Source organism: Schistocerca piceifrons, chromosome 2 (genome assembly GCF_021461385.2).
Source record: "Schistocerca piceifrons isolate TAMUIC-IGC-003096 chromosome 2, iqSchPice1.1, whole genome shotgun sequence".
In the NCBI taxonomy this organism is placed as follows: Eukaryota; Metazoa; Arthropoda; class Insecta; order Orthoptera; family Acrididae; genus Schistocerca; species Schistocerca piceifrons.
In genome coordinates, this window is record NC_060139.1 from 512006786 (window position 1) to 512033280 (window position 26495).

Genomic DNA, 26495 nt, shown 5'->3' on the forward strand with positions numbered 1-26495 from the left:
GGCAAAACATTAGTTCACTTTCATGCTCCGCATACTGCTGTAGCACGGTTCTGGCCTTGTGACACGGACAATTATCGTACTGGAAGAGGCCATCGCTGTCAAGGGAGACCTCAAGCATTTAGTGGTGCAAATAGTCTGTAATAATGTTCACATGGTCCACAGCTGTCATGAAATTTACTGTTAGATACATACCAAAACAATATAGCTACAAACTCACACATCACAATTTTTATCATTTTCTCCGTTGCGTCTACTAGAACAATCGTCCATTCCACTCTTTGTACCTGAAATGAACATTTCCAGGCACACATTTTAGATTTCGACAGTATTTCCTGTACTAACTCATGAAAAATACCTCCCTCCAAGCTTTCTACGTACCTTGCACTCTTTATCTTTTTTAATATCCTAAAACACAAAATCAGGAGAAATCGTTCGTTATATTTCACCACATATATTCTCATTACTCTTCCTCAATTCATAACACGTATCTCATCTCTTACTCTGCTCCACTGCATCACATATAACTCCTCTTTTCAGAACCATAAATGCACCAGACGCTCTTACTCTATCACTTCTCTACCGAAAATTATTTTCTGTCTCAAGATTATGTTTACTCTTATACCTTGTACACTATACGTTCGTTTCTTTTCACGCCTTCAACAATGCTGTACTGCATTTCTCTGTCTTTCATATTTCATTCCAGTACCATTAAAGAACAGCCTAAAAAATTCTAGTACGCTTTGCATTGTGACAATAAACCAGCATACTGGATAGGTATGTATCTTGAATTCGTACAATGAATGTAGTACGTACACCTTTTTATGAAAAACCGGCAGAAGTTTAGCATAAATTCGACACACAAATAGCATCACTAACAACTTAAGAAATTTCATATTATGTACTGTCACACAAAATTATGGTTAATATAAAACCTAGAAGTTAAAGGAATTTTCATATATTTAGCAAATAATGTGGTTGGAGAACAGCTTCAAAAGAAACACTATACAAGAAAATAGAACCAGTAATGAGCACAATCAGGAAGAAACGTATCTCATTCTTTGGACATCTGATGAGAACACTAGGAAACAGAATTGGTAAAGTAATAATACGATAACAAGGGAACAGTATGAGCGACATTAAATGGGTTACAGAAATTAAGGAAGACACAAGAGAACTCCAAATTATAGCAAGAGTCCTAAAAAACAAAACAGAGAATCAGATTACTGCAAGACATACAAATCAGACTATAAATAAAGATCATTAAAAGGGCTACTGGAACGGTCATCTCAGACTAACAATGCAACAAAATATCTCATAGAATGAAGAAATATTGGGCAGACAGAAGAGCAAAACAATAAATTGTGATAATTCTTGTATATGAACTGTATTATTGAATTGTCATATTGAATTATTATTGAACTGTATTGTATTACTGAATAACAACAACTTGTACAAACCTTTGTATAACTGACTAGAATGGTCCAGTGGAGGCCGTAAAATAGAAATAAAATAAATAAAAATAATCTGATAAAAAGAATATTGCAGCATAAGCATAGTATGACGACATGAACAGAAGGAAAATATTCAGATCACTGAACAGTAAAAAATACACACCATTACCAAACCTTTCTCTGTTAAACATATCTTATCTTTTTACAGACTAGCATTGTTATTCATTAAACCTTACCTCATATACACATTCCTAGACACCATATTCTTCCTCAAGAAGTCCATCTCGCTGACCACGAATAGTCCTGCGATCTGCAGCTACTTCTCAGTGCACAGGAAGCGGCAATGGATTCGTGAGGAATATGTGCAACACGAAAATCGAAAACATAATTTAGCTTTGTGTCAAAAAAGAAAATTAATTGTAATTCAAAATGTCACTCTAGCCTTCCCTGCTGCAACGATTGTATCATGTTACTTACGCTTTGTGCTTTGGCAGCGGTGAAATGTAAGTGCAAGATCAAATTGTCAAAATGTAAAGTGTTTTTGTAAAGAAGAAAAGTAAATACTTACTGTAACAAGTACTTCAATCTCAATTCTGCTTTCACTGCTTTCCAGTAGGAATGTCCTGTGCTTTATTTCGTAGTTTTGTTCTTTCACTTTCAATGGCGTATTAATTAATAAAGGCTTCTTACCTTATGCCCTTTTAACACCTTGCGTAAATATCACTGGTGATTTTGTATAATGTCTAGTAAAAGTGTGTAATATTTTCACAAAAGAATCACATTTCACTGTTTCCTAAAACCATCAGGCATTTTAAACATTAGCCAGTCATTCTATAGAGTACCAGGATTTCACACAATGTCGAAAACTATTTCTCCTAATACGTGCACCTTTCAATAGCTTCATTCGAAAAAGCATAATCATAGAAATAATGCTTAATAGCTGAAGCCTGCTCAAATCTTAAATGGTATATGAACTTTTTTTGCCGGCATTGTGAAATAAGTCATGATGACATAATAGACTTCCCGTAATCTTAAGCAGATGGCAAGGGGCTTTCAAAAGGTGTCACAATTTGTGCTCGTGAACTACACATTTGTTTTCTAATTACATTATTTGTTTGGCGGACAATCTTAATACATACGGCGTGCCTCATCTTGAAACACTTTTAAACAAATATCAATTTGTGATTGTGAACTTCACATTTCTAACTTCTAAACACGTTAACATTTCGACTTTCTAAACACGTTATTTGTTGTCAAATTTTCTTATCTCGTACGGAGTACTTCATCCAAAAACACATGTATTATTGAGCATAATTTGTAATAATTTCTCTTGAAACGGTGTTGTTAAAAAAGTCAGATGAGTCAATGTCAAAATTGTTTCAGTAATTTCTTATAAAATGGGATTTGGCGTGTAACTGAAAATATAAAGAAAGAAGAACAAACATAATTATCTTAATGTTAAAAGTTCCTACACACCAGTGAATCTGAGGGACGTTCATTTCATTGGCGTTTTACACACTCTGATTTAAAAGCGATTTTCTTAAGCAATCTACCATATTCAGAAACATTGTCTGCAGCGATCGAATAGTGAAAGCCCTCGAGGTTAAAATTACGTTACGAACTCCTCTGAAACATCTGAACGTGGTTGAGTGGTGTGAGCGATCTTCAACGCTCTGATGACTTCCTGAAAGCACGGATAAAAAAATGGTTCAAATGGCTCTGAGCACTATGGGACTTAACTTCTGAGGTCATCAGTCCCCTAGAACTTAGAACTACTTAAGCCTGACTAACCTAAGGACATCACACACATCCATGCCCAAGGCAGGATTCGAACCTGCGACCGTAACGGTCGCGCGGCTCCAGACTGTAGCGCCTAGAACCGCTCGGCCACTCCGACCGGCAGCACGGATTAGAACCTCGAGAAATAAAGTACTACAAAAGACTCTTACTCTTCGGCATGATAGAAGTTTAAAAACCAGCATCTGCTGGAAAGTGATTTGACCTTCCGCTCTTGGGTACTGCACTTCCGTGAACAGTTCTAAATATGTCAGTGAATAAATTTGACATGTGCCTTTGAAGACGCATATCAGAAATCTAACTGTCTCTCCATGATGTAGGTATAATGTGACATTCACAAAATGTACTAGTCACGAAAATGGACGTATTAACATCTAACATGAAGACAATCACGGTGGTCTACCTACCTGTTTTGTGCTGTATTGTCGCTGCGTTAGCTACGTTCCTGCACTCCATAGATGTCTGCGTGTTCGTATTAAATCTGTGTATGACCTCCATTCATAACTTCCGAAGCTGAAATGAAGGTGAAAAATATGGTAATTGAAGGCCACAATTTTTCGCTCAAACACTTTTTATTTACACTTTTTCTTCGTTCCATTGCTTGCCGCGTCTTGTTAAATCATTATCAGATGTTTAACTACAAATTGCCGACGTATATATGTGATGGGATTTCATTCGGTTTGGTTAACAAATTGCGCTGTTCTTGCTAGTTCAAGTAACTGGCGATGCCCAGAAAATGTGTGAGTCTGGAAACATCTATTACTTGAGTAACACTGCTTTGCACTTAAATAATTACTCTGTGAATGCCCAGAATGTTCGCTTGTTAGTCCTGTCTGTTTCTCCAAGACAACAGACCTCTTGTAAAATTAAATACTAGAAAAAACTCACAGAGTGATACGAAAGCATTGTAATGCATCAGAGATGAAGAGCAAACTCATTCTGAAGAGTGGAAAATTCTTTAAACTTAACTGCCGTCCTACCCTCATGGTACAAGACTGATATCTACAGCTTCATCTACATACACAACTGCAAGCCACCGCGCGGTGCATGGTGGAGGGTTCCTTGTACCACTGCTAGCCATTTCCTGTTCTGTTCCTCCCGCAAATGGAGCGAGGAAAAACGACTGTCAGTATGCCTCCGTACGAGCCGTAATTTCTCTGATCTTATCTTCGTGGACCTTGCGCGAAATGTACGTTGGCTGCAGTAGAATCGTTCTGCAGTCAGCCTCAAATGCCGGTTCTCTAAACTTTCTCAACGTTGCCTCACAATAAGACCGTCTTCTACCCTACAGGAAAACCCTTTCGAGTGCACGAAGCATCACCGCAACACTTCCTTGCTGATAGAACTTATCGGCTAACTCTAACAACACGCCTTTGAAATGCATCGATGTCTTTCTTTAATCCAATATTCTGGGGATCCTACAAACACGAGTAGCGCTCAGAAATGGGTCGCAGTAGGTGCTATACGCTATCTCCACTATAGATTAGATACATGTTCCTAAAATTCTCCCGATATTCGGAAGTCGACCACCGTGACGGGCTCGTTCCAATTCATATTTCTCTTAATCGTTATGCCTAGATATGTAATCCTCTTGACTTTGTGAAATGGCACACTCCTAATGCTGTATTCGAATATTATGCGATTGTTTTTCCCACTCATCTGCGTTAACTTTTATTTTTCTACATTTAGAACAAGATGCTATCTATCACACCGACTAGAATCTTGGTATAAAACATCTTGTATCGCCCTACAGTCACTCAACGACGACGTCTTCCCGCGCAACACAGCATCATCAGCAAATTGTCGCTGTTTTCTTTTCCCTGTCCGTCAGATCATTTATATATATAGAGGACAAGAGCGGTTCTGTCGTAACAATGCATTCCTAACGATACGCTTGTCTCTGATGAACACTCGCTATCGAGGACAGTGTACTACCCTCTGTTACTTAAGAAGTGTTAGAGCCACTCCCACACCTGAGAATCTATTCCGTATGCTCGTATCTTCATTGAGAGTCCATGGAGGGCCACTGTATCGAACACTTTCCATTATTTGCAGGATGTCATGCTAGAAAAGGGAAAACTGAGTTCCGGATAAGCGACGCCTTCTAAATACGTGCTGATTTTGGGCAGAAGGTATGCTGCATCGATGAAATATCTTCTACAGCACTCGTATCATACACAGTCAACTGCAGGCAGAAGCTAACAAGGAAAGAGAAGCCCTCTTAACAACAATGATACTGCAGTACTAAGGAGACAGTTGCTGACACCTTAATGCCGCATTAGGTATGACCACAGTTTTGTACCGTTCGTGGAATATACATCGTGGTTATTATGTCTGATAATTGGATACGAAAACTGTATCCTAAATGTTACGTTTCGGAGGGTCGAGATTTTAACCTGTCACCTTTAATTATCTCAGTTTCAGCTTTCAGTGATATTCTTAGGGCCGTGAAGAAGCCAAGTTTTCAGCTCAACTCACTTCATTACTAGAGATGGATGTGAGAAGAGTAACGCACTCTGTAAGTTTAGAGAGCTCTTGGAGCAGTTCCGCTTACATCAAGTATGTGGGTGAGAACACCGGTTCGGACTGGACACACGCATTTGGACACAGTTTCCCTTAAAAGGGCATATAAGAAGGCTGTAGATGACACGGTAGTTCAAATGGCTCTGAGCACTATGAGACTTAACTTCTGAGGTCATCAGTCCCCTAGAACTTAGAACTACTTAAAGCTAACTAACCTAAGGACATCACACACATCCATGCCCGAGGCGGGATTCGAACCTGCGACCGTATCGGTCGCACGGTACCAGACTGTAGCGCCTAGAACCGCTCGGCCACCCCGGTTGGAGACATAGTAGTCTCAGCCCTGATTCACCGTCAGAAGGTCGCACGCACGTTCAAAAATATTGAGGACGTATTTCAGAGCGAGAAAGATATTTAGAATAATTGGGCTCTTAGTTACAAAACAAATAGGAGGCGTTTTCCTGATCCCGAAAATAACGTGTGATAAATGGTTGTACACAGTGGAGAGCGCTCATACTGATGAGGGAAGGCCAGGACACATACATACAGATATATAGGCCACATAATAGAAGCGTAAAACTTTTCTCAAGTTTTTCTCGAAACTGCCAGAGTAGTGCACCTTACTGCTTACATATTACGTTGTTTTAATGGCCTATTAATGTGTACAAAGTTTGAAGTAAATCTGAATCCCAACGTCGTGGCCGGCCGAAGTGGCGATCTGTTCTAGGCCCTACAGTCTGGAAGCGCGCGACCGCTACGGTCGCAGGTTCGAATCCTGCCTCGGGCATGGGTGTGTGTGATGTCCTTAGGTTATTTAGGTTTAGGTGGTTCTAAGTTATAGGGGACTGATGACCTCAGCAGTTGAGTCCCATAGTGCTCAGAGCTATTTCAACCGTTTTGAACGAACGTCGTGGCCTCCCATTGTGAGTTTTCAGAATATGCTATCGGAACATATTGGAATTCTAATTGTGAGATTTCAAAGTAGAGAATAGTGAAGTCAAAATACACAATGAATCGGCGGCATAGGCACAACTGCTACAAGTGCCGTGGTGTTTTCAGCGCCACATGTGTTTGCCACGACGCGGGCGGCGGCCTCGGGCGCGAGCGATCGCCCCAGCTGCGCACACAGGCGGCCGGCCTATATAAGAGCCGGCTGCATCAGACTGGACGCCATCGCCCCTCTGGTCACCATGATAGGTTTTCTCGTCCTGGCGGCGCTCGTTGCCTGCGCGAAAGCGCAATGGGAGCCCAATGTGGTGGAGGGCCGCAGTGTAATGGTTCACCTGTTCGAGTGGAAGTGGACCGACATTGCCAACGAGTGCGAGACTTTCCTGTCGCCGAAGAACTACGGCGGTGTCCAGGTGAGAGCAAACACATGGAAGGATGAATGAGTTAGTAATCCGTGCCCCACAAGGGAAATATTCAGTTTGCTTCAGCTGTCCATCGTGGTCTCTGAATTCATCTGGGCTTGTTTGAGGGAGAAGGCGTTAACTATGTGTATTGTGAATTCGTAGTACATCATACCTTTAATTTTAAGTCGATACATTATCTCCATCTGGTTACAAAATCACTCTCTCCGTATTGACGATGAGGTAGTATCGGTCAGTCAATAGCTAACCCACTAACCAAATGCTCCTTCCCTCTATATTTGTGTTGTGTACATAGTTCCGCGTAGTCAGAGCGTACACAACTTTCCCAATAGAGCGCGCCCCGCTAAGCACAACAGCGCAGGCGCAGCGTGAAGTGTCGGCAGAAGTGCCAACACCGTGTTGTTTGAGGAAGCCGAAATGCACGCTATAAGCTCACGCAGGATGGCGTGAGGTCTGAAACAGGATACGTAATGAATGCTATAAAGAAAAGTATGTAGCTGCTGGAATACTTAACTTTAATCCACAATTGGTGAACATTGGTCTTGTTGATACAGTATTATCATCTCAATATAACTTGGTGATGGCCCCTTGCTAGGTCGTAGCAATTGACTTAGCTGAAGGCTATGCTAACTATCGTCTCGGCAAATGAGAGCGTAATTCTCAGTGAACCTTTCCTAGCAACGTCGGCTGTACAACTGGGGCGAGTGCTAGTAAGTCTCTCTAGACCTGCCGTGTGGTGGCGCTCGGTCTGCAATCACTGATAGTGGCGACACGCGGGTCCAACGTATACTAATGGACCGCGGCCGATTTAAAAGCTACCACCTAGCAAGTGTGGTGTCTGGCGGTGACACCACACAGCGCTCGTCCGTCTCCGCACTACGACATGGCACTGCCTAAGAGATGGACCAAATTCTGCTTCCGCCGATCCGCGTATTAATATGTCTCGCAGCCAATGAGATTGCTGCTAACATAGGACCTTTTCTCCTCGCGGATCACACTCGCGCAGTGATACATGAACGCGCGAGGTATTATAACGAGTGTACAGACCTCCGATTAGTCAGTCTGCATTAGTCTGTACCAGTCTATAGTCAAGTTTCAGTCTGCAGCTAACAAGATTACCATATTTTTGTACAAGACATGACTATAAATGAATAGACTCTTTGTCAAGTATCAGTGATATTTGAGAATAAGATTAACGTACCAAGACCAAAGGAACTTCAGATGGTCAATTGTAAATAGCACCCAGGATCAAGTTACGTAATATCTATGTTTTTTATTATTTTAATAAATGTGTGTGAAAATTAATGAAGTTCTGTTTAAAGCTGGTCACCGTCAGTCTGCTACTCTGAGCGTGCAAGTGGCATTTCTATCGTCTGACCTAACGGCAGAGGATAAACACGCCACGATAAGACCACGAGACATATTGCTGACACTCGCCTACTTCGTTAGAGCGACAAGTCAAATAATCTGATGGTGTGTGTACCGAAGGTCTTACAGTACGCACACCACAATTTGTCTTCTGTAATCCGTGCTATTACCACCTCGTATATCGTAAAGTGCAATGCGGTACATTTGGAGAAACAAGAAGCTAAGTCGGCTCCGGATAGAATACGCGCGTGAGTGGAGCACATCCCAGCCTATGATTTGTACGCCGTTTTTCACACTCGTTTAGGCCATTTCTGGGTTGATTACCGCATTTCGCCTCAGGAAATACCATACAGAAACAATTAAAATACGATCACACACAGGACAAATTTACACAATTTACAGACGAGGACGCACAGGACTTTACCCCGTGTGAAACTATAGCCAACCTCGATCATATTGGACCTATCACGCTGCTGCTTGTACGTTGACCGCTACAGTGTAATTAAACCGTTTTTATTAAAGAAGGTAAATCAGTACCTCACGCACGCGTTGCTAAGGCAGAGCACAAGCTTCAAACTCTACAGTGACCGAACACTGCAGGTGGCAACAAGCATCGGGAAGAAGGATGAGCATACTTTCCCCATAAGGGTGACAGGAAAGGCATTCGCCCGAAAGGGCAAATAAACATAATTTTCCCGGAACGCGAGTACAGCGCAGCCCACCTTCGAAGCGGTAGGCGTGTGACGAGGGCCTCCCGTCGGGTAGACCGCCCGCCTGCTGCGTCTATCGATTTGACGCCACTTCGGCGACTTGCGCGTCAATGGAGATGAAATGATGATCATTAGGACAACACAACACCCAGTCCCTGAGCGGAGAAAATCTCCGATCCAACCGGGAATCAAACCCGGGCCCTTAGGACTGACAGTCTGTCGCGCTGACCACTCAGCTGCCGGGAGCGGACTTAGAAGCGGTAAACGCTACAGACATGAAGGAGAAGAATTATTTTTGTCTATACCAGTAGTTTACAACTGTTGTTACATGCACCACGAGGTTACCTAGTACTGGATGTTTTGACATGTGCCCTACGTTACGTTCCCTCTCCTACTTCTTCGCTGACATCATTTCCTTCCAGATTTGTTCAACCTTGCCGTCCTTCCCAAGTAATTCAGTCACTCCATTTTATACATTTTTCTGTGGCACTTAATATTCTGTTTTTCTACGTGCACCGTTTCCTCCTTCGTATTATCTTAACCAAAACAGCCGTTTCGATATCCTCTTTCGTATTTATGAGAAGCAGACTGTATTTCCCCACATACTTTACTCCATCAGCTATTAATTTTGTTTCAGACGCTGCTCGTTACTTCGTTTCTCCTGCTCTTTAACTGTGTTAAATTGCTCCCCCATATAATAACTGGCTTCCTAACTTGAAGTTGTAACAAAAAAGTCATAATGTTCCCAGTCACATCGTTAACAGTGATATGTATATTCTGGCAACCTATCATCGCTACGGGCCGACTTCGACATTACTTGATTAGCGCCTCCGCATACTAAAAAAGAGGAACCAGATTCCATGTCTCTTGCTATATTTACGGAAAGGGGACAGACAGAACGGGGAAATTAAAAGTTCCATCAGTAGAAAAGTAGTGAAACTGGCTCTCTGGCTTCCGCAGAATCACGAAATTGAAACGCTTGCGCCTCGGTAAATGCCACACAAGGTTTAGTTTATCGTCACTAACTAAACAAATATTACAATTTTACAAGGTTTGTTACAGCTCTGTTTTGTATAGAATATTGGAAGTAGAGGGAGTCGCCTCTATTGACGTTCAAATACACCCAGAATAATTAAAATCCGCACATCTCATTTTGACCTACGGCGCATCGTGCTCTATCTACCGGTAATATAGAATTTATTTCGGTAAGAGATGTTTTACAACTTGCTCCTTTTGATTGTTTGAGTTCCGTAATAAATCTGTGACACTTATCATGATCAGTTTGGAAAAATCAGGTTCGGTAAATCGATATTAGGAATTACTGTCTGTTATAGGGATCACGTAGCTATAACTACAATGATGGTGATGATGTTTGGTTTGTGGGGCGCTCAACTGCGTGGTCATCAGCGACCGTACAAAGTCCCAATTTGTTCACACTTCAATTTTTTACGCAGTCCAACCTAGCCGCTATCACTAGCCACATCATCATAGTGATGATGATAAAATGATGAGGACAACACAAACACTCAGTCCCCAGGCAGAGAAAATCCCCAACCTGGTCGGGAATCGAACCCGGTACCCAGGGGCAGCAACGCTATCCGCTAGACTACGAGCTGCGGACAGCTGTAACTATCGTTTTGTTTAGTTACTTTATTTTCATGACTGAGCCTACAAAAAAATGTGCTAAAATGTGAAGTAGTGTAGGGAAACACCTTACTGAATATGTATTTTACCGAAACTGTCCATGTTTGTCGTCAGAATACTGGCTGTGTTGATCTTACAATCCGGAATTTCGGATTAATTACCATTTACCGTAGCAGCACCGGAAACGCTAAAATTGTGCTCATTTCAAGGAATTACAGAAAGTGAAGAATAAACAAAGTGAAGAGTAAAAAACAAATAGCGAATTATTCAGTGTATTTTAGGCGCCCTTCCATTATTTTAATATACGTGGTACCTGTGAAGTGTTTGAACCAAAGATACGATATAAAGTTACGACACTATCTATATGATTGTGAAGGTATTTGAAGCTGTAGTTCCTTCACGAATGATGTAACCCCGAGAATCGAGATTACGTCTACAAAGTACGAATGATGAGGGTTACGGGGGCATCGATGAAAAATTTTAATAAGTGCCCCAATAAAAGTCTTCGAAAATATTTTCATAAACTGAAGCATCAGACATGATTGAATTTCATAATAGGAGACTAAGTCTGTATTTCTGATCGTTTAGAAACTGGACTGAGAGGTACAACGGGCACAATTCGTCGCCGCCGACTTCAGTATGATAATCTAAATGCATTTTCAATTTTTCAGGTATTGCGCTCTCCTCCTGGTCCATTTTAGAAACCTCTGAACGCAGGTATAACAATACAGCCTACTCTCTTTTCAGGTGTCACCACCCAGCGAGAACCTGGCCATCACCGCAAGCAACCGACCATGGTGGGAGAGGTACCAGCCGGCGTCGTACAAACTCGTTACCCGCTCCGGTAACGAGGAGGAGTTCAGGGACATGGTGAAGCGCTGCAACGCCGCAGGAATCCGGTAAGAGGACGCCCTCACAGGCTCGAGGTGTGTGGCAAGGCGCCACAGGGCTGGAAATCGAAAGTGAGGTCTCTATCAGGAACTACTTTTGTAATGAGTGAGCCATGAGACATTGTAGCTTGTGCACTACAATAACGCCTTCACCGCCTCCCACACGTACTATTTCATTCGCTGATGGAACGCATTGGGACCAAATTACCGCAAGCTACTTGGTTAAGCGAAAACTGTGTTGGTAAGCGAAAAGTGCTGACTAAGGCTATTCCCTCTATAGTCATACTTCCGTGTCTAAACAACCTGTGATGGATCATATAACTCTCCTTTGAAACCTTTCGTCAGCTTCCGTTAATAGTTTTTGGTAAGAATCCAGAATCGACAAGCAGCAGCAGAAGCTACGGTCTATAAGAACTTTCTTTCGTAGGTGAGTTGCTTTGTCTTAGGATTCTTTGCAATAATATATGATATGTGCCACTCGCAGAGTTAGAATGGTGCGCTCATTTCACATTCTGTTGCGCCTTTTCTGATTAATAGTACTTGTTGCTGAATCTGAACACTGACCGTTGTTCAAAAAATGGTTCAAATGGCTCTGAGCACTATGAGTCATCAGTACCCTAGAACTTAGAACTACTTAAACCTAACCAACCTAATGACATCACACACATCCATACCCTAGGCAGGATTCGAACCCTCGACCGGAGCAGTCGCGCGGTTCCCGACTGAAGCGCCTAGAACCGCTCGGCCACCGCGACCGGCACTGACCGTTGTGCTACAGGCAGTCGATACAGCATATAATTGTCCATTCCTTTGGATTACATTGTTTAACTTCGGAATCGATAAAAATCATGCTAGGAAACTTACATTCACGATAATACCTAAATTTCTGTGTTACAAATGGAGTCTTTCCGCTGAAACATAAATGACTTTACCTGTCTTGAAGTATAATTTTGCTTAATGAAACCAGCAGTTTTGCAGGGACAAGTCTAAATTACTCATCACAAAAAACCATAATTGCATGATCTAATATGTCAGTGGAAATATGTTCCGATGTTCCACCTTTGCAAAGTGGTTCAAATGGCTCTGAGCACTATTGTACTTAACATCTGAGGTCTTCAGTCCATTAGGTCATTAGAGACGGAGCACAAGCTCGGATTAGAGAAGGATGGGGAAGGAAATCAGCCGTGCCCTTTCAAAGGAACCATCCCGGCATTTGCCTGAAATGATGTAGGGAAATCACAGAAAACCTAAATCAGGATGGCCGGACGTGGGATTAAGGACAGGTGACATAAGTCTCATAAAACGACCGTTAGATACGCATTACCGTTTTAAATAATTATTTTAAGCCTCTGTTACACATGTTCACTGCAGTGGACAGCTGTCAATATCACATCTTTCGCGATCTGAATGAGTCCTGAGGCTGCACATTCACGCAGTCCACTCCAGTGGTCACTTCCTGCTGCTGCTGTGCACTGAGTGTATTTGCAGCTTCAGGACCGATTGAAAACGTGAAAGAAGCGACATTTAACAGCTGTCCATAGCGGTGGATTTGAGCACCACAGGGTTAAAATACGGTACAACAACGCACAATGAGCTTATGTTAACGTGAAGTGCGGTGGATGATCTAGGTCTGACGAAGATCTGAAACGCAGAGTTATGACATGGTACAAAGTAGAGCACATCCTGCGTCGATCATAAGTGAGAACTTCAATCAGTTCAGCTGGAATTCATCCGAGCGCAAATATCTGCCAGTACTACACAAAGCGCTGTTTCACTGTGGAATTTCGGTCAAACTGATTGCAGCGAGTAGTAAGCATTGGTTTGATTCGCTATGTGGGGCTTGCTCGCTGGAAGAACAGTATCAGTGATATTCACGGAACTCGGTTCAAATCCACAGTGCTTTTGATAAGTATAACTGTGGCTTAAAAATAAATCTCATGTAGTGTTTATGTACCTATCCAGACATTTACTAAAGTAACGACTTCTCTCACAGAAGGTGGAAATGAACTTTCAGTGCTAGTTTCCTCAACTCAATTCTGACCAAGCATTAGTTTATCTATTAATCGGAAACCCTGTTCTAAGCAAAGAAGGGAAAGCAGAAGGTAGAGGGAGTATATAGTGGGTCTATACAGGGGCGACGTACTTGAGGAGAATATTACGGAAATGGAAGAGGATGTAAATGAAGATGAAATGGGAGATACGATACTGCGTGAAGAGTTTGATACAGCACTGAAAGATCTGAGTCGAAACAAGGCCCCAGGAGTAGACAACATTCCATAGGAGCTACTGACGGCCTTGGGAGAGCCAGTCCTGACGAAACTCTATCATCTGGTGAGCAAAATGTATGAGACAGGCGAAATACCCTCAGACTTCAAGAAGAATATAATAATTCCAATACCAAAGAAAGCAGGTGTTGACAGATGTGAAAATTACCGAACTATCAGTTTAATAAGTCACAGCTGCAAAATACTATCTCGAATTCTTTACAGACGAATGCAAAAACTGGTAGAAGCCGACCTCGAGGAAGATCAGTATGGATTCCGCAGAAATGTTGGAATACGTGAGGCAATACTGACCCTACGACTTATCTTAGAAGCTAGATTAAGGAAGGGCAAACCTACGTTTGTAGCATTTGTAGACTTAGAGAAAGCTTTTGACAATGTTGACTGGAATACTCTCTTTCAAATTCTAAAGGTGGCAGGGGTAAAATACAGGGAGCGAAAGGCTATTTACAATTTGTACAGATATCAGATGGCAGTTATAAGAGTCGAGGGGCATGAATGGGAAGCAGCGGTTGGGAAGGGAGTGAGACAGGGTTGTAGCCTGTCCCCGATGTTATTCAATCTGTATATTGAGCGAGCAGTGAAGGAAACAAAAAAAAATTGGGAGTAGGTATTAAAATCCATGGAGAAGAAATAAAAACGATGAGGTTCGCCGATGACATTGTAATTCTCTCAGAGACAGCAAAGGACTTGAAAGAGCAGTTGAACGGAATGGATAGTGTCTTGAAAGGAGGATATAAGATGAGCATCAACAAAAGCAAAACGAGGATAATGGAATGTAGTCGAATTAAGTCGGGTGATGCTGAGGGAATTAGATTAGGAAATGAGACACTTAAAGTAGTAATGGAGTTTTGCTATTTGGGGAGCAAGATAACTAATGATGGTCGAAGTAGAGAGGATTTAAAATGTAGACTGGCTATGGCAAGGAAAGTGTTTTTGAAGAAGAGAAATTTGTTAACATCAAATGTAGATTTAAGTATCAGGAAGTCGTTTCTGAAAGTACTTGTATGGAGTGTAGCGACGTATGGAAGTGAAACATGGACGATAAATAGTTTGTACAAGAAGAGAATAGAAGCTTTCGAAATGTGGTGCTACAGAAGAATGCTGAAGATTAGATGGGTGGATCACATAACTAATGAGGAGGTCTTGAATAGAATTGGGGTGAAGAGGAGTTTGTGGTACAACTTGATAAGAAGAAAGGACCAGTTGGTATGACATGTTCTGAGGCATCAAGGGATCACAAATTTAGCATTGGAGGGCAGCGTGGAGGGTAAAAATCGTAGAGGGAGACCAAGAGATGAATACACTAAGCAGATTCAGAAGGATGTAGGTTGCAGTAAGTACTGGGAGATGGAGAAGCTGGCACAGGATATAGTAGCATGGAGAGCTGCATCAAACCAGTCTCTGGACTGAAGACAACAACAACAACAACATTTTCTTTTGAAACAGTCTGTGCTATGCAGTGTGACGATATGGTTGTTGGGTGAATGCGCTTGCTTTTGCAGTATCTACGTTGACGCCGTGTTTAACCACATGACGGGAACGTGGGACGGCGTCGGCACCACCGGTGGAAGCAGCGTGGACACGGCCAACTACGACTACCCCGCGGTGCCCTACACCAAGGAGCACTTCCACAGCCAGTGCACCGTCGACAACTACCAGGACGCCAACAACGTGAGTCGCATCTCCTTCGGCGAATCCAGGAGAAAAATGTAGCAAGCGTACTATAACACGTTAGCAGTACACGGTGATGTCACAGTTATCTCTTCGGCCCTCATTAATACTTGGCATTGTCATAAAGATTCATCTGGTTTCACAAGACGGCGCGTAAATTGGCTCAATGTTGTGTTATGTCGTATGTGCACTGCATATATATTGGCTGATATAAGCTTAGTGATTTGAAGGAAATTTTACTTTCAGTACAAAAAGAGCATCGAATGTCTCAAATGTTGACTAGAGTCGAAGAAGCGGCATGATGGCAGTTAGTATTCCAACGTATAAAGCTTCAAAAGCGTTTAAATCTCATCACTCTGAAAAACTGATATACTGTCGTGCCTGTGCAGGTGTTAGCTCGGCACTGCCCTTATTGTTGATGACAGATGAAATGTAATCCAGTAAATACACCGCAGCACGACATGATTTATTTCATTTCTGCAGGTCTTACGCAACGTAACATCATCTCTGAAAAATACGCCATTACGGTTATAAAATGGTGAAACATCATAGAAATTTGGGATAACAGAGAGACTAAATCAGATTCACTCCTTGCACGCACCATATGCTGATGGAACAGGAGAAGTAGCAGAATAGCAGTGGTGTATTCGCGAAGCACCTTAATGTAGCTAGCCGGCTGTATACTCGTACATAGATGTGAAATGTCCTGCAACGTAGTTTGTATAATTCAGTGCAATGTCATTATAATACGCCACACAGCTGCAGAAGACAGTGGTTTGATTTCTGTAATATGAAATCCATCCTCGAAACTTTTGTCAGTATCGAATCTGACTTAGCTTTCGGTATCCTTTCCTATTTTAAGAAGCGTCATTTAATCCATATTATGGTGGCATTATTGATGATTGCGCATGTTCCTATCAGTATTGTACTCATACTGAAAATTACAAACCTGATATGTCATAATTCGCATTAGAAAAACAACAATGAGCTCATGCTCTCGAACCTTAATCGTAACATTAACGCAAGAGGATGAAGAGGTATGGATAATTTAAGGGAGCATTTGACATTCCAGTACGTTTATATTTTTATAGTAATTTTGTCATTTTGAAGGATGTAAGAATCTTCGGTTTAACTGGCTTGTTTGGCCTGGCATCCAGTGAACACGAAAACGGTAGTTCGGAACAGAAATACTGTACAAATTCCAGTATAACGTTTATGTATGATCTTGTATACTAGAATAATAACTGATTATACATACAGTCCAAGTCCGCAAAGCAAACGGTAACGTTGTGTCCTGTGCTATACAGGCTGTAACAGGTGTAAGTACAGATATTTTTAAAACGTGATACCTTAATACATACACACATCAGTGTGTTGATTGTTTTTTCCCCGCAACGACATTCTTCCCACAAATACGTCATATATTGTACTACCTGATGTTTTCTGCACTGTGTATAACTCCACCACTAAGTGGCCTATGACTGTCAGTATCGGTTGCCCGTTTTGTCCACGTTTCGACTCTTGATCTGCTGCCCAGGGGAAAATAAGCGTTAACGACATGTTCTCGTCACCTGTACTTCGAGGTACTACCCAACCTAACACCATACTACTCATAACAGCTATAACTGCAAATGAAGTAACTACTGATGTAGTGATGTTCAATACATGGTTCTCAGTCAAAAATAATAATATCTACACCTATATGTGTTACAGCTATAATTTTGAAAGAAGTAATTAATGATGTAACGATGGTCAATATATGGCTCTCGGTCAACAACAAAAATATCTACACTTGCATGTGTTACAGCCTTCGTGATAACACAGTAATATACGGCACTGGTAACCGATTTTTAATAATTTTTTACGTTAACGAGTTCAACTACATTTTAGTGAAATAGTACCACAGTTAGCCCTCGCATTTAAATAGTCATTATGTGTAAAAATCACAGGCGCTCTGCTTACCACGTTTCTTTCACACTCAGATCCGCAACTGCGAACTCACTGGACTGCACGACCTCGACCAGAGCCAGGAGTACGTGAGGGGCAAGATTGTGGATTACCTGAACACACTCATCGACGCCGGTGTCGCAGGCTTCAGGTGAGGATCTCTTTTTCAAAACTAGATTACTACTTTACAACCAGAGCGAAGAACTCGTGTTATTTTGTGCGTTTGCGCAGGATTGACGCTGCCAAACACATGTGGCCATCTGATCTCGAGAACATCTATGGAAGATTGAACAACCTCAATACCGAACACGGATTTGCGGAGGGTCTGCGTCCCTTCATCTACCAGGAAGTCATCGATCCAGGTAACTTACGAACATCATTGTGAAATTGACAGACGGTTTGACGATAGAACTCAAAAGTAGCTAAATCGAGTCACAATTTTCTTGCAGGTACTGAGGCTGTTTCCAAGAATGAATACCTGTCCATTGGAAGAATCACTGAGTTCTATTTCGGGCAAGCGCTGTCAGCTGCCGTGATGAGGAACAGCCCTCTCAAGGACCTCAGCAACTTCGGTACGTTTCACGACGCTGGAGTCTCAGACTGAATATTTAGCTGAACTTAAGGAACTTGCCTTTCATGGTACTGTTTCTCTTGGCAGGTGAACCTTGGGGTATGGTTGCTGGAATGAGTGCTCTGTCTTTTGTGGACAATCATGACAATCAGAGAGGTCACGGAGGCGCCGGTGATATTCTCACCTTCCAGAGCCCAAAGATGTACAAGGTATGAAACGTAACGAATAAGTACAGGAAATAATCATTTTAAGCCATTTTAACGCAACCAGTTGGAGGTTTAGTAATATTTCGAAAACTCGTCACTGGTCACTTAGTTATCACAAGTCATTGTCGCGAAGAGACCATGAGGATAAAATCAGAGAGATTAGAGCCCAAACAGAGGCATACCGACAGTCCTTCTTTCCACGAACAATACAAGACTGGAATAGAAGGGAGAACCGATAGAGGTACTCAAGGTACCCTCCGCCACACACCGTCAGGTGGCTTGCGGAGTATGGATGTAGATGTAGATTCTACTTCCGAATCCCAAACCTTACTGTTGTGCCAGAATGATCCCATTTCCACAAACAGAGGAAGAAAGTCAACCCTGGTGTTCCTGTTTGATGTGCTCTCTGAAGGGATATTCACTCAAGTACTGCTTAATTAGTAGGACAGGATGAAAACTCATGTAAAACTTACATTAACATATGATAGTGCATCACATTATTGAAAAACACGTCAGTGAACCCCCGGTAAGTGTGAATAAGGATTTGTGAAAGTAGTACAGCTGACTGAATCTCTAGTGATTTACTGACAATGTTTTTACGAGAACAGCCGTGAAATATGTACATTCTCTGAATAATACGTAAGTAGACAAATATTTGAGTTAGTTTCGGTCTAATAATTCCTGAAAATTTCTTTTGGAGGCCGAAACACAGAGAGAGAAATTACTTGCATTAGTTCTTATAATGGGGTAATGGTTTAATATACATGGTCATTCAAAAGGTTGCGCACAAATTAAAGAAACAGGGAAAGAAATCGAAATATAACAGCTTTGGAACAGGAGCATATGGTGATAAAAACTAATCCTGAGCCAGTGAAATTTTTGCAATGTTAGGAACAACAAGGGCAATAAACGAACACGCATCTTAAATTTAGTAAACATAATGAACTGTTTTTGTAAGCAGCTGTAATTAGGCGGAGCATCTGCGCGCTTTTCTGTGCAAATAAGTAACATACTTAATACACGCAACCCAGTTGTTGGATCCGAGGGGTGGTCCAATTGCATGGCCACTTGGTTACCGTAATGTGACGCCTTTTGATTTATTTAGTTTTAGTGGGAGCAGATCGGAGGCCTTGTGAATGTGACACGTCCCCGACGAAGAAACACTTCTCGCCAGTATAGTTTCAAAGTCCAACGACGTTCGTACGCTGTCTGGTTTACTTGGTAGAGTGCACCAGAATTTTCTGCGAAGATGTTATGTCTGTACTGAATGTGATGGACGCCGCTTTGAAAATGTCCTGTATTTGACTATCTTATCGAGTAAACAGCACATTATCTTTCCTTAACTTGAGGCGCAAGTGCATTGATTGCTATTGTTGTTTCTGATATTCCAAAACTTCCAAGACCAGAAGTTCCCATTCCAAAGTCGTTGTACATCGATTCGTCTGTTAGCTCCGTCCATTTGTACGCAACCTTTTGATCGCCCTGTAATAGCGAGATCGCGAATTCCAGACGTGTGGCATCAGTTCAATAGAGCAATGGTGAAACAACGAAATGGTGTCGGTGATGGAAATACGCTTGCAGTGTAGAAACAATAAGAGATACTAATCGGAATGTTCTGATGGTTACCTGTACCCCATTCCTCCAAAATATAAGGCCAGTGACAGCATTCCTTGATATCGGGTATTTTGCAGATTGCGGTGGCCTTTATGCTTGCCTACAACTACGGTCTGCCCCGAGTGATGTCCAGCTACCAGTTCAGCTCATCGGACGAGGGTCCCCCACAGGACAGCAACCAGAACATCATCTCGCCCACCTTCAACGAAGACGGCTCGTGCGCCAGCCCCTGGGTGTGTGAGCATCGCTGGAGGCAGATCTACAACATGGCCGAGTTCAGGAACGTCGTTGGAGGTAAGATCGTCCACTCCAAAGGATCAAATGTCTAAAGCTTGAACGTGGCCCACCATGATCTAAAAATATTTGACAGTTTCGCACTCCTCGTGAAAGTCTCGCCCTTCTAGTAAACAGCGTAAGTTAATTTTCCCTAAAAATTCAGTGCCAAGTGCCACAGTTCTAGGCACAGTTTGTACGTTACGAAGAAAATATCAACGTCGATAACTACTAAATAAAACTGAACTACATAAACACATCGAAGGAGCAACACAATGTTGACCGGTCGCTGTGCTTCCTTATATTTTTGCCGTCAGCTGGTCTCGGTAGTGTACGTTATGTAGTGAACGTCGCACTCTCCCTCCCGTTCATAGCGACTTTCCTAAACTGAAACTGTTAAATATTTTTCCAATAGTCAGTAGTTTCTCAGTTGTTCCTACGATGCTGATCCACAACCATCTGTACTGAAACGTATCTTTGGTGTAACGGTAATCGTAGGTCTTTCATGACTGTGTTGCTAAGACTTGATGACTTGTGTGCGTCATGACTGTGTTTGTACGACTTGATGACTTGTGTGCTATGGACATGGAGTGCTAACTGAGTACTTGATAGTCTAGACACTTCACACCTCCCTTGGTTGAAGAGGACGTTAATAGGCTCTAGCGTTCAGATTCTCCAGATGGAGACTGCTATTCGGGCCGCGTACTTAGGAGAAACTTCCCATCTCCATAATTCGTTTGACAATGAGATGTGGCACTGCAAAGTATACTACGGGATCTCTGGATCACACGCTGTCTGGTTCAAATTCCAGAACGCTCTATGGTACAGTATGGGGTTTTAGTGTGAGGCTGTTTTGGTTGATATTAATTTCGGAGATGACATGTCTGACGTCTTTTGCGAAGAGACAGTCATGTTCGAGGTCGAGGTGTTGTTGTCTCCCATCTCCAATAACGTCGAGCTATAATACCACACTGAATAAGAATTCATTATAGACATAGTTCTGTGACATGAAAATTGTAAACTGGACCCTGGACTGTGAGAAGAACTTAGACCTTATTATACAAAGGGCATATCTCTTTACAATGGTGCACATTCGGACTGAGCTGCTAAAAATGTTGCACGTGTGCTGTATGAGTTTACACTCCACTGTGGAGTGAAAGTTTTTTGAAGGACGCAAAAAATACTACATTTTACTCTTCGTCATTACTAAATTGTGATGCCAGTGTATACTGCTCCTGGATACAGATTACTATGCAGTATGTGATTTCTGAATCGCTGCCTTAACATGATGTAAAGCATCTGGACCTTCTCCCTTGCTCCACTGTTATTCAAGTGCACCTCCCACTCTTGTGATTTTTGAACAGTCTATTCGCTATTACTAGCAGAAATTTAATGCTGAAATCCGTTAACCTTCTCTCCCATTACTATTCACCTAAGCTCGTATTCTCCCGTAATTCCTTCTACTCGATCCCCTACTACCGTATTCCAATCCTCCATGATTATTGTTTTATCATCTCCCTTTACATACTGAAATACCCATTCAATATCCTCACATAATGTCTCCATTTTTCATCTTCAGTTTGTGCTAAAACGTATATATAAAATATGGTTGTTGGCGTTGGTTTGGTGTCGATTCTGTCGGGAAGAACCAGACCACTGGACCTACTTACCTACAGTAACTCGCTCTCTATCATGTTCTATTCATAACGAACTCAACTCATTTTCTCCTATTTTCTGCTGCTGCTGCTGCTGACCGCATATTCGTCTTACCAGAACTCTTCATCTTCTTTCCACTTCATTTCATCAACCGACACAGCATATGGACTGAGAATTGGGATTTCACTGCTCACCTTTTCTAACTTCCCTTCCATGTTGAAACTTCGTACACTCCAAGTTCCGACTCCGGCATTAGCCACTCCATCTTTTTCTCGTGGTTACCGCCACCTGGGCAATCGTCTTCCAGAGACCCGAATGGGGAAGTTACCTGGAACCTTTTGCTAATGGAAAGAACATGATGGCACTCTTTCAATTACAGACCACATGTTCTGTGAATAAACATTATGTGTCTTTAATGCAGTGATTTCCATTGACTTCTCCTTCCTCTTGTCGTTGATCATTGTTGATTCTTCCGCCTTTTAGTAGCAGTTTCCCACTCGAAGGACAAGAGTGTGGCCTGAACCTCTGTCAATTCCTCTGCCCTCTTTGACAAGACCATTGGCAGATCGAGGGTGATTTCTTATACCAGATGTCTTCGGCCCTATTGCTGTTGATATTTATTCGAAATTTACGCAGTAATTGGAAACAAACCCAGGAACTTTGACGTACCTAGGGACTGTGAATATGATTATGACTATGCTGGTCAAACATTTTGCGCCAAGACTACGGACTGTGTTAGTTGCAAACGAGGGACCGAACAGAATGGGACTTCGATGGATCGTCTGTTCCAGCACATTCTTGAAAATATTTCAGGAAATCGCGGCCAACATAACACAGGGATGTGGAATGGGGATTTGTTTACGTTCCTCCTGAATGCAGTGCTAGTGTCTTCAGCAATGCACGCGCAAGAGTGGTACGCGTTGTTTGGGAAGAATACGGCCTGCAGGCACAAGAAATAGAGATGTAAAATACACAAACAAAATATTCTGCCATTTCATTTCGCGTCAACTAAATGTGCTCGAATATGATTGACAGTCATAGTAACGTTTCGCTTGTTCCTTCTCAGCAACTGAGGTGACCAACTGGTGGTCGGGTAGCGACTGGCAGATCGCTTTCTGCAGAGGTACCAAGGGATTCATTGCCATCAATGACGAGGAGTCCTCCGACCTGAAAGCGACCATCCAGGTGAGGTCCTATTGTAGAAAACATTCCTTTTTTGCTGCTATTTGTCTGCTTGAATATATATTGTTAATAAATATGCAACTCATTCCGACAAAGCTAACAAAAAACCGGCGATGGACCTCTGAAATATATACCATTGCGAAACAACGATTTACACATTAATTAAATTTCATTTATATACGTGATATCTTGCAATGATATTCGTGTGTTGTAGTTACAATTACACAGGTAAATAGGGTTTGTTATCTTTCAACTTTTAAGAGTAGCACATCGATAATCACAGTAATTTACTCCTTTTTTTCAAATAACAAACTTAACGTCTGCTTTCAGTTAATAGTCCACAAACAATGATGTGAAACTATAACGGGATTTTTTTCTGTCGAAACTGGCAATGTCTTGTAGCAACATTGACAGCAGTTTTCACATACTTTCCATAAAATGTATTCATTAGGGAATGCAATTTTCTTTGGGGAAAATAATAGATTCCTCGTGTATCCCACTCACGCAGGAACAATGAAGATGATTAACCAGTTTAGAAACACAAAAATACACTCCCCTTTTCCCCTTCACAAATCACCCGGAAGATGTATGTGATGAATTATTAATACGATTGGAAACATTCTTTTATGCCCTTACAGCATATCGTAAAATCCATGTATGCGTGAGGGTACACTGTAAACTACATGTGTTACAATATTTTCCAGCTGCTATTAAGAGTGACTTCGAATAAATAGTAATTCTGCAGGATCCTGTGAGTAAGTTCTTCATTTTCTTTCTGCGCAGACTTGCCTTCCTGCTGGTACCTACTGCGACGTTATTTCTGGTGACGTGAATGGAATGAGCTGCACCGGAAAGAGTGTGACAGTCGGCGCAGACGGTACCGCCACCATCGAGATTCTGGCTTCCGAGGACGACGGTGTCCTGGCGATCCATGAAGGGGTAAGTCGCACACACGTGTTCGTATTGCTGATCAACAGAGAGCAGTTTATTACTCAGCATGGCGAATATTCCGGGTTACGCTGTGCATCTATTGCATCCAGTGTCTGTTTCCTTGCGATTGCAGGAAACAATCTACAGCAGTATCCATCATGACTGTCTGTGGTGCCATTTGAACAAGCTGGATTTAGACCACATAAATGCTACCGCTCGCACAGAAACTGCCTACCAAAATAAACTCAGTACTGGCCTTATTTACATTGACCTGTCTCCAGCTTACGACATGGTGTGGCGCGAGGGCCTAGTATTGAAATATCTGTAAACAATACCTTGTAAATCTCTAGGTGACGTCTTAAGGAACATATTGAGCAGTCTACAGTTTAAAGCACATCCGGGTGATAAGAAGAGCGGGTGACTTGTGCCCAGTAATGGATTGCCAGCTGCCAATATTGTGGAACATCTGTCACGGTTACATCCGTCGAAGGCAGCTCACTACAACATTCACAGGGTAGTTTGTAAAAATGTGCCTCTCGCTGCCTAGGAAACTTTTCAAATTCAGAAGACAAGAATATGAAGGGGAAATGTAAATGCTCTCGACTGGATTCAACGCTGAATGGAAACGTGAATGGCATGACACGAAGACCCAGAACCACGATTTATTTTCAACCCGTCTGTTGGAGTTCCAAGGTTTCATCATACAAGGAAGGTATGGGAACAGCTTAACATAAATCTCACTGAGGATGGCATGTGCAGCAGCAACATGCTCAACTGGAGCATTTGCACTGACTCTACGTGTGACTGTGGTGTCACTTAGGCAATTGGCAACATTGTAAATGAGTGTCCGAACAGGCATTTCTCTGGTTGCGTCAACAATCTATATGAAGCTCTGGATAGGGCTCTCCACTGGATTGCGTCTACCGATATTCGTACATAGTCTTATCCGTTTAATGTTTGTTCAATCTATATCGTTTCTCATGCAAATTTTTTGTTTAAACTGGTGTTGTATTTGTTGTTGTGATTGATATATACAATAATAATAATCACATAATATAAAACGTAACGGTCCGTTCCAATCGATACAATTTTCAATTAGAGTTAATGGGAACTTTTAGAGCAGAAAGAGACCGATGCAAGAAATTGTTCACCTTCGTAACATATTGAGCACTTGAATTAATTCGAGCTGTTATGTTTATTTTAATAGTAGGGTATATGATAATTTACTGAAAGTACCGTTACTCGGCAGCTCGAACTTTTCCCACTTTCCGGGTAACAGTGGATTTCGCGATTAAGATTCCAGGTTCTTATGAGGTAGTTTTCGATCTCGTTAAAAATAAAAGTGTTTTTCAGGAAGGCCATGCTGCATATACGGAAACAAATGAAGGGGCCATGTCTGGTGAATATGACTTCAGGGTTAAGACATCCCACTGTAGTCCCTTCAATATTGCCTTCGCTCGCATTGCAACAAGTGGCGTGGCATTCTCATCATGTGGAACAACTTTTTCATGGGTCTGACCAAATTTCGCGCGTTTGTCTAGTGCGCGATTCAGATTGAATAATTATGATTAGTAGCTTTCAACATTCACCTTCCGACTCGACTGCAGCAGCTCATGGTACTCCGCACCGACGAGGGCGAATTTTGTCACTCACCTCAAAATCGTTGTCTTTGATACACCGAAACCAATCTCTGCGCGTTGGTTCCGACAGAATCTGTTCTCCCGCACATTAGAAAACGGTGACTTCCGGCAGCAGATTTATTCAGATGAAAGCAGAAGTTGTACGTACAAAATCCGTCATGCACAAGGCACTACATAGATGTGTTTTTCTCACTCCACTCGAAGGTCCCACACAAATCTGAAAGCCTGATGCTTATGCTGTCAAATAGGTCTTTCACAGCAATCCACTATTCTGCACTAGTACCACTGCTGCCTTCTCTTCGCCAGAAGCTAGAATTAATTCAGGTTCCATATATATTTCATTTTTTTATTTGTATAGATAAGGAAATGAGTCAGTGTATATCACGCTATATACGGTATGTGTTTGCAGTCACTGATCGGCAGCAACAACGGCACCACTGTTGCCCCCACTGCGAGTACGAGCGGTAGCACCAGCGGCAGCACCAGCGGCACCACCGTGTCACCAACCACCATCTGCTAAAAGAGGCTCCACCCAGCACCACCGCGGCAGAACACGTGCTTCCTACGACTGGAGAACTATATGACGGACTCAGCGACTAATGTAGTAACTTAATGCAAGTTTTCTAGCAGCATCTTCTCGAGACGTGTTTCTGCCGTTCAGAAAATTATTCAGAACTAGACGTATCTTACATCACATGTTTATTTGTTATAAAATATGAAACAGCTAGTCATAAAACTGAATAAATATTATATTGTGCATACCATAA

The 26495-nt window shown here is 42.1% G+C and overlaps 1 protein-coding gene across 1 annotated transcript; it reads left to right on the top strand.

Annotated features, from left to right (window-relative positions):
- The first annotated feature begins 5739 nt into the window (after positions 1–5739).
- LOC124775531 (alpha-amylase-like) lies at positions 5740–26495 on the top strand. The gene is made up of 12 exons (XM_047250361.1): positions 5740–5815; positions 6831–7132; positions 11611–11762; positions 15541–15709; positions 17692–17807; positions 17888–18018; positions 18106–18228; positions 18315–18436; positions 20125–20341; positions 23043–23161; positions 23942–24097; positions 26138–26495. The coding sequence occupies exons 1-12, from the start codon at positions 5740–5742 to the stop codon at positions 26246–26248; spliced, it is 1794 nt and encodes a 597-aa protein (XP_047106317.1). The 3' UTR covers positions 26249–26495.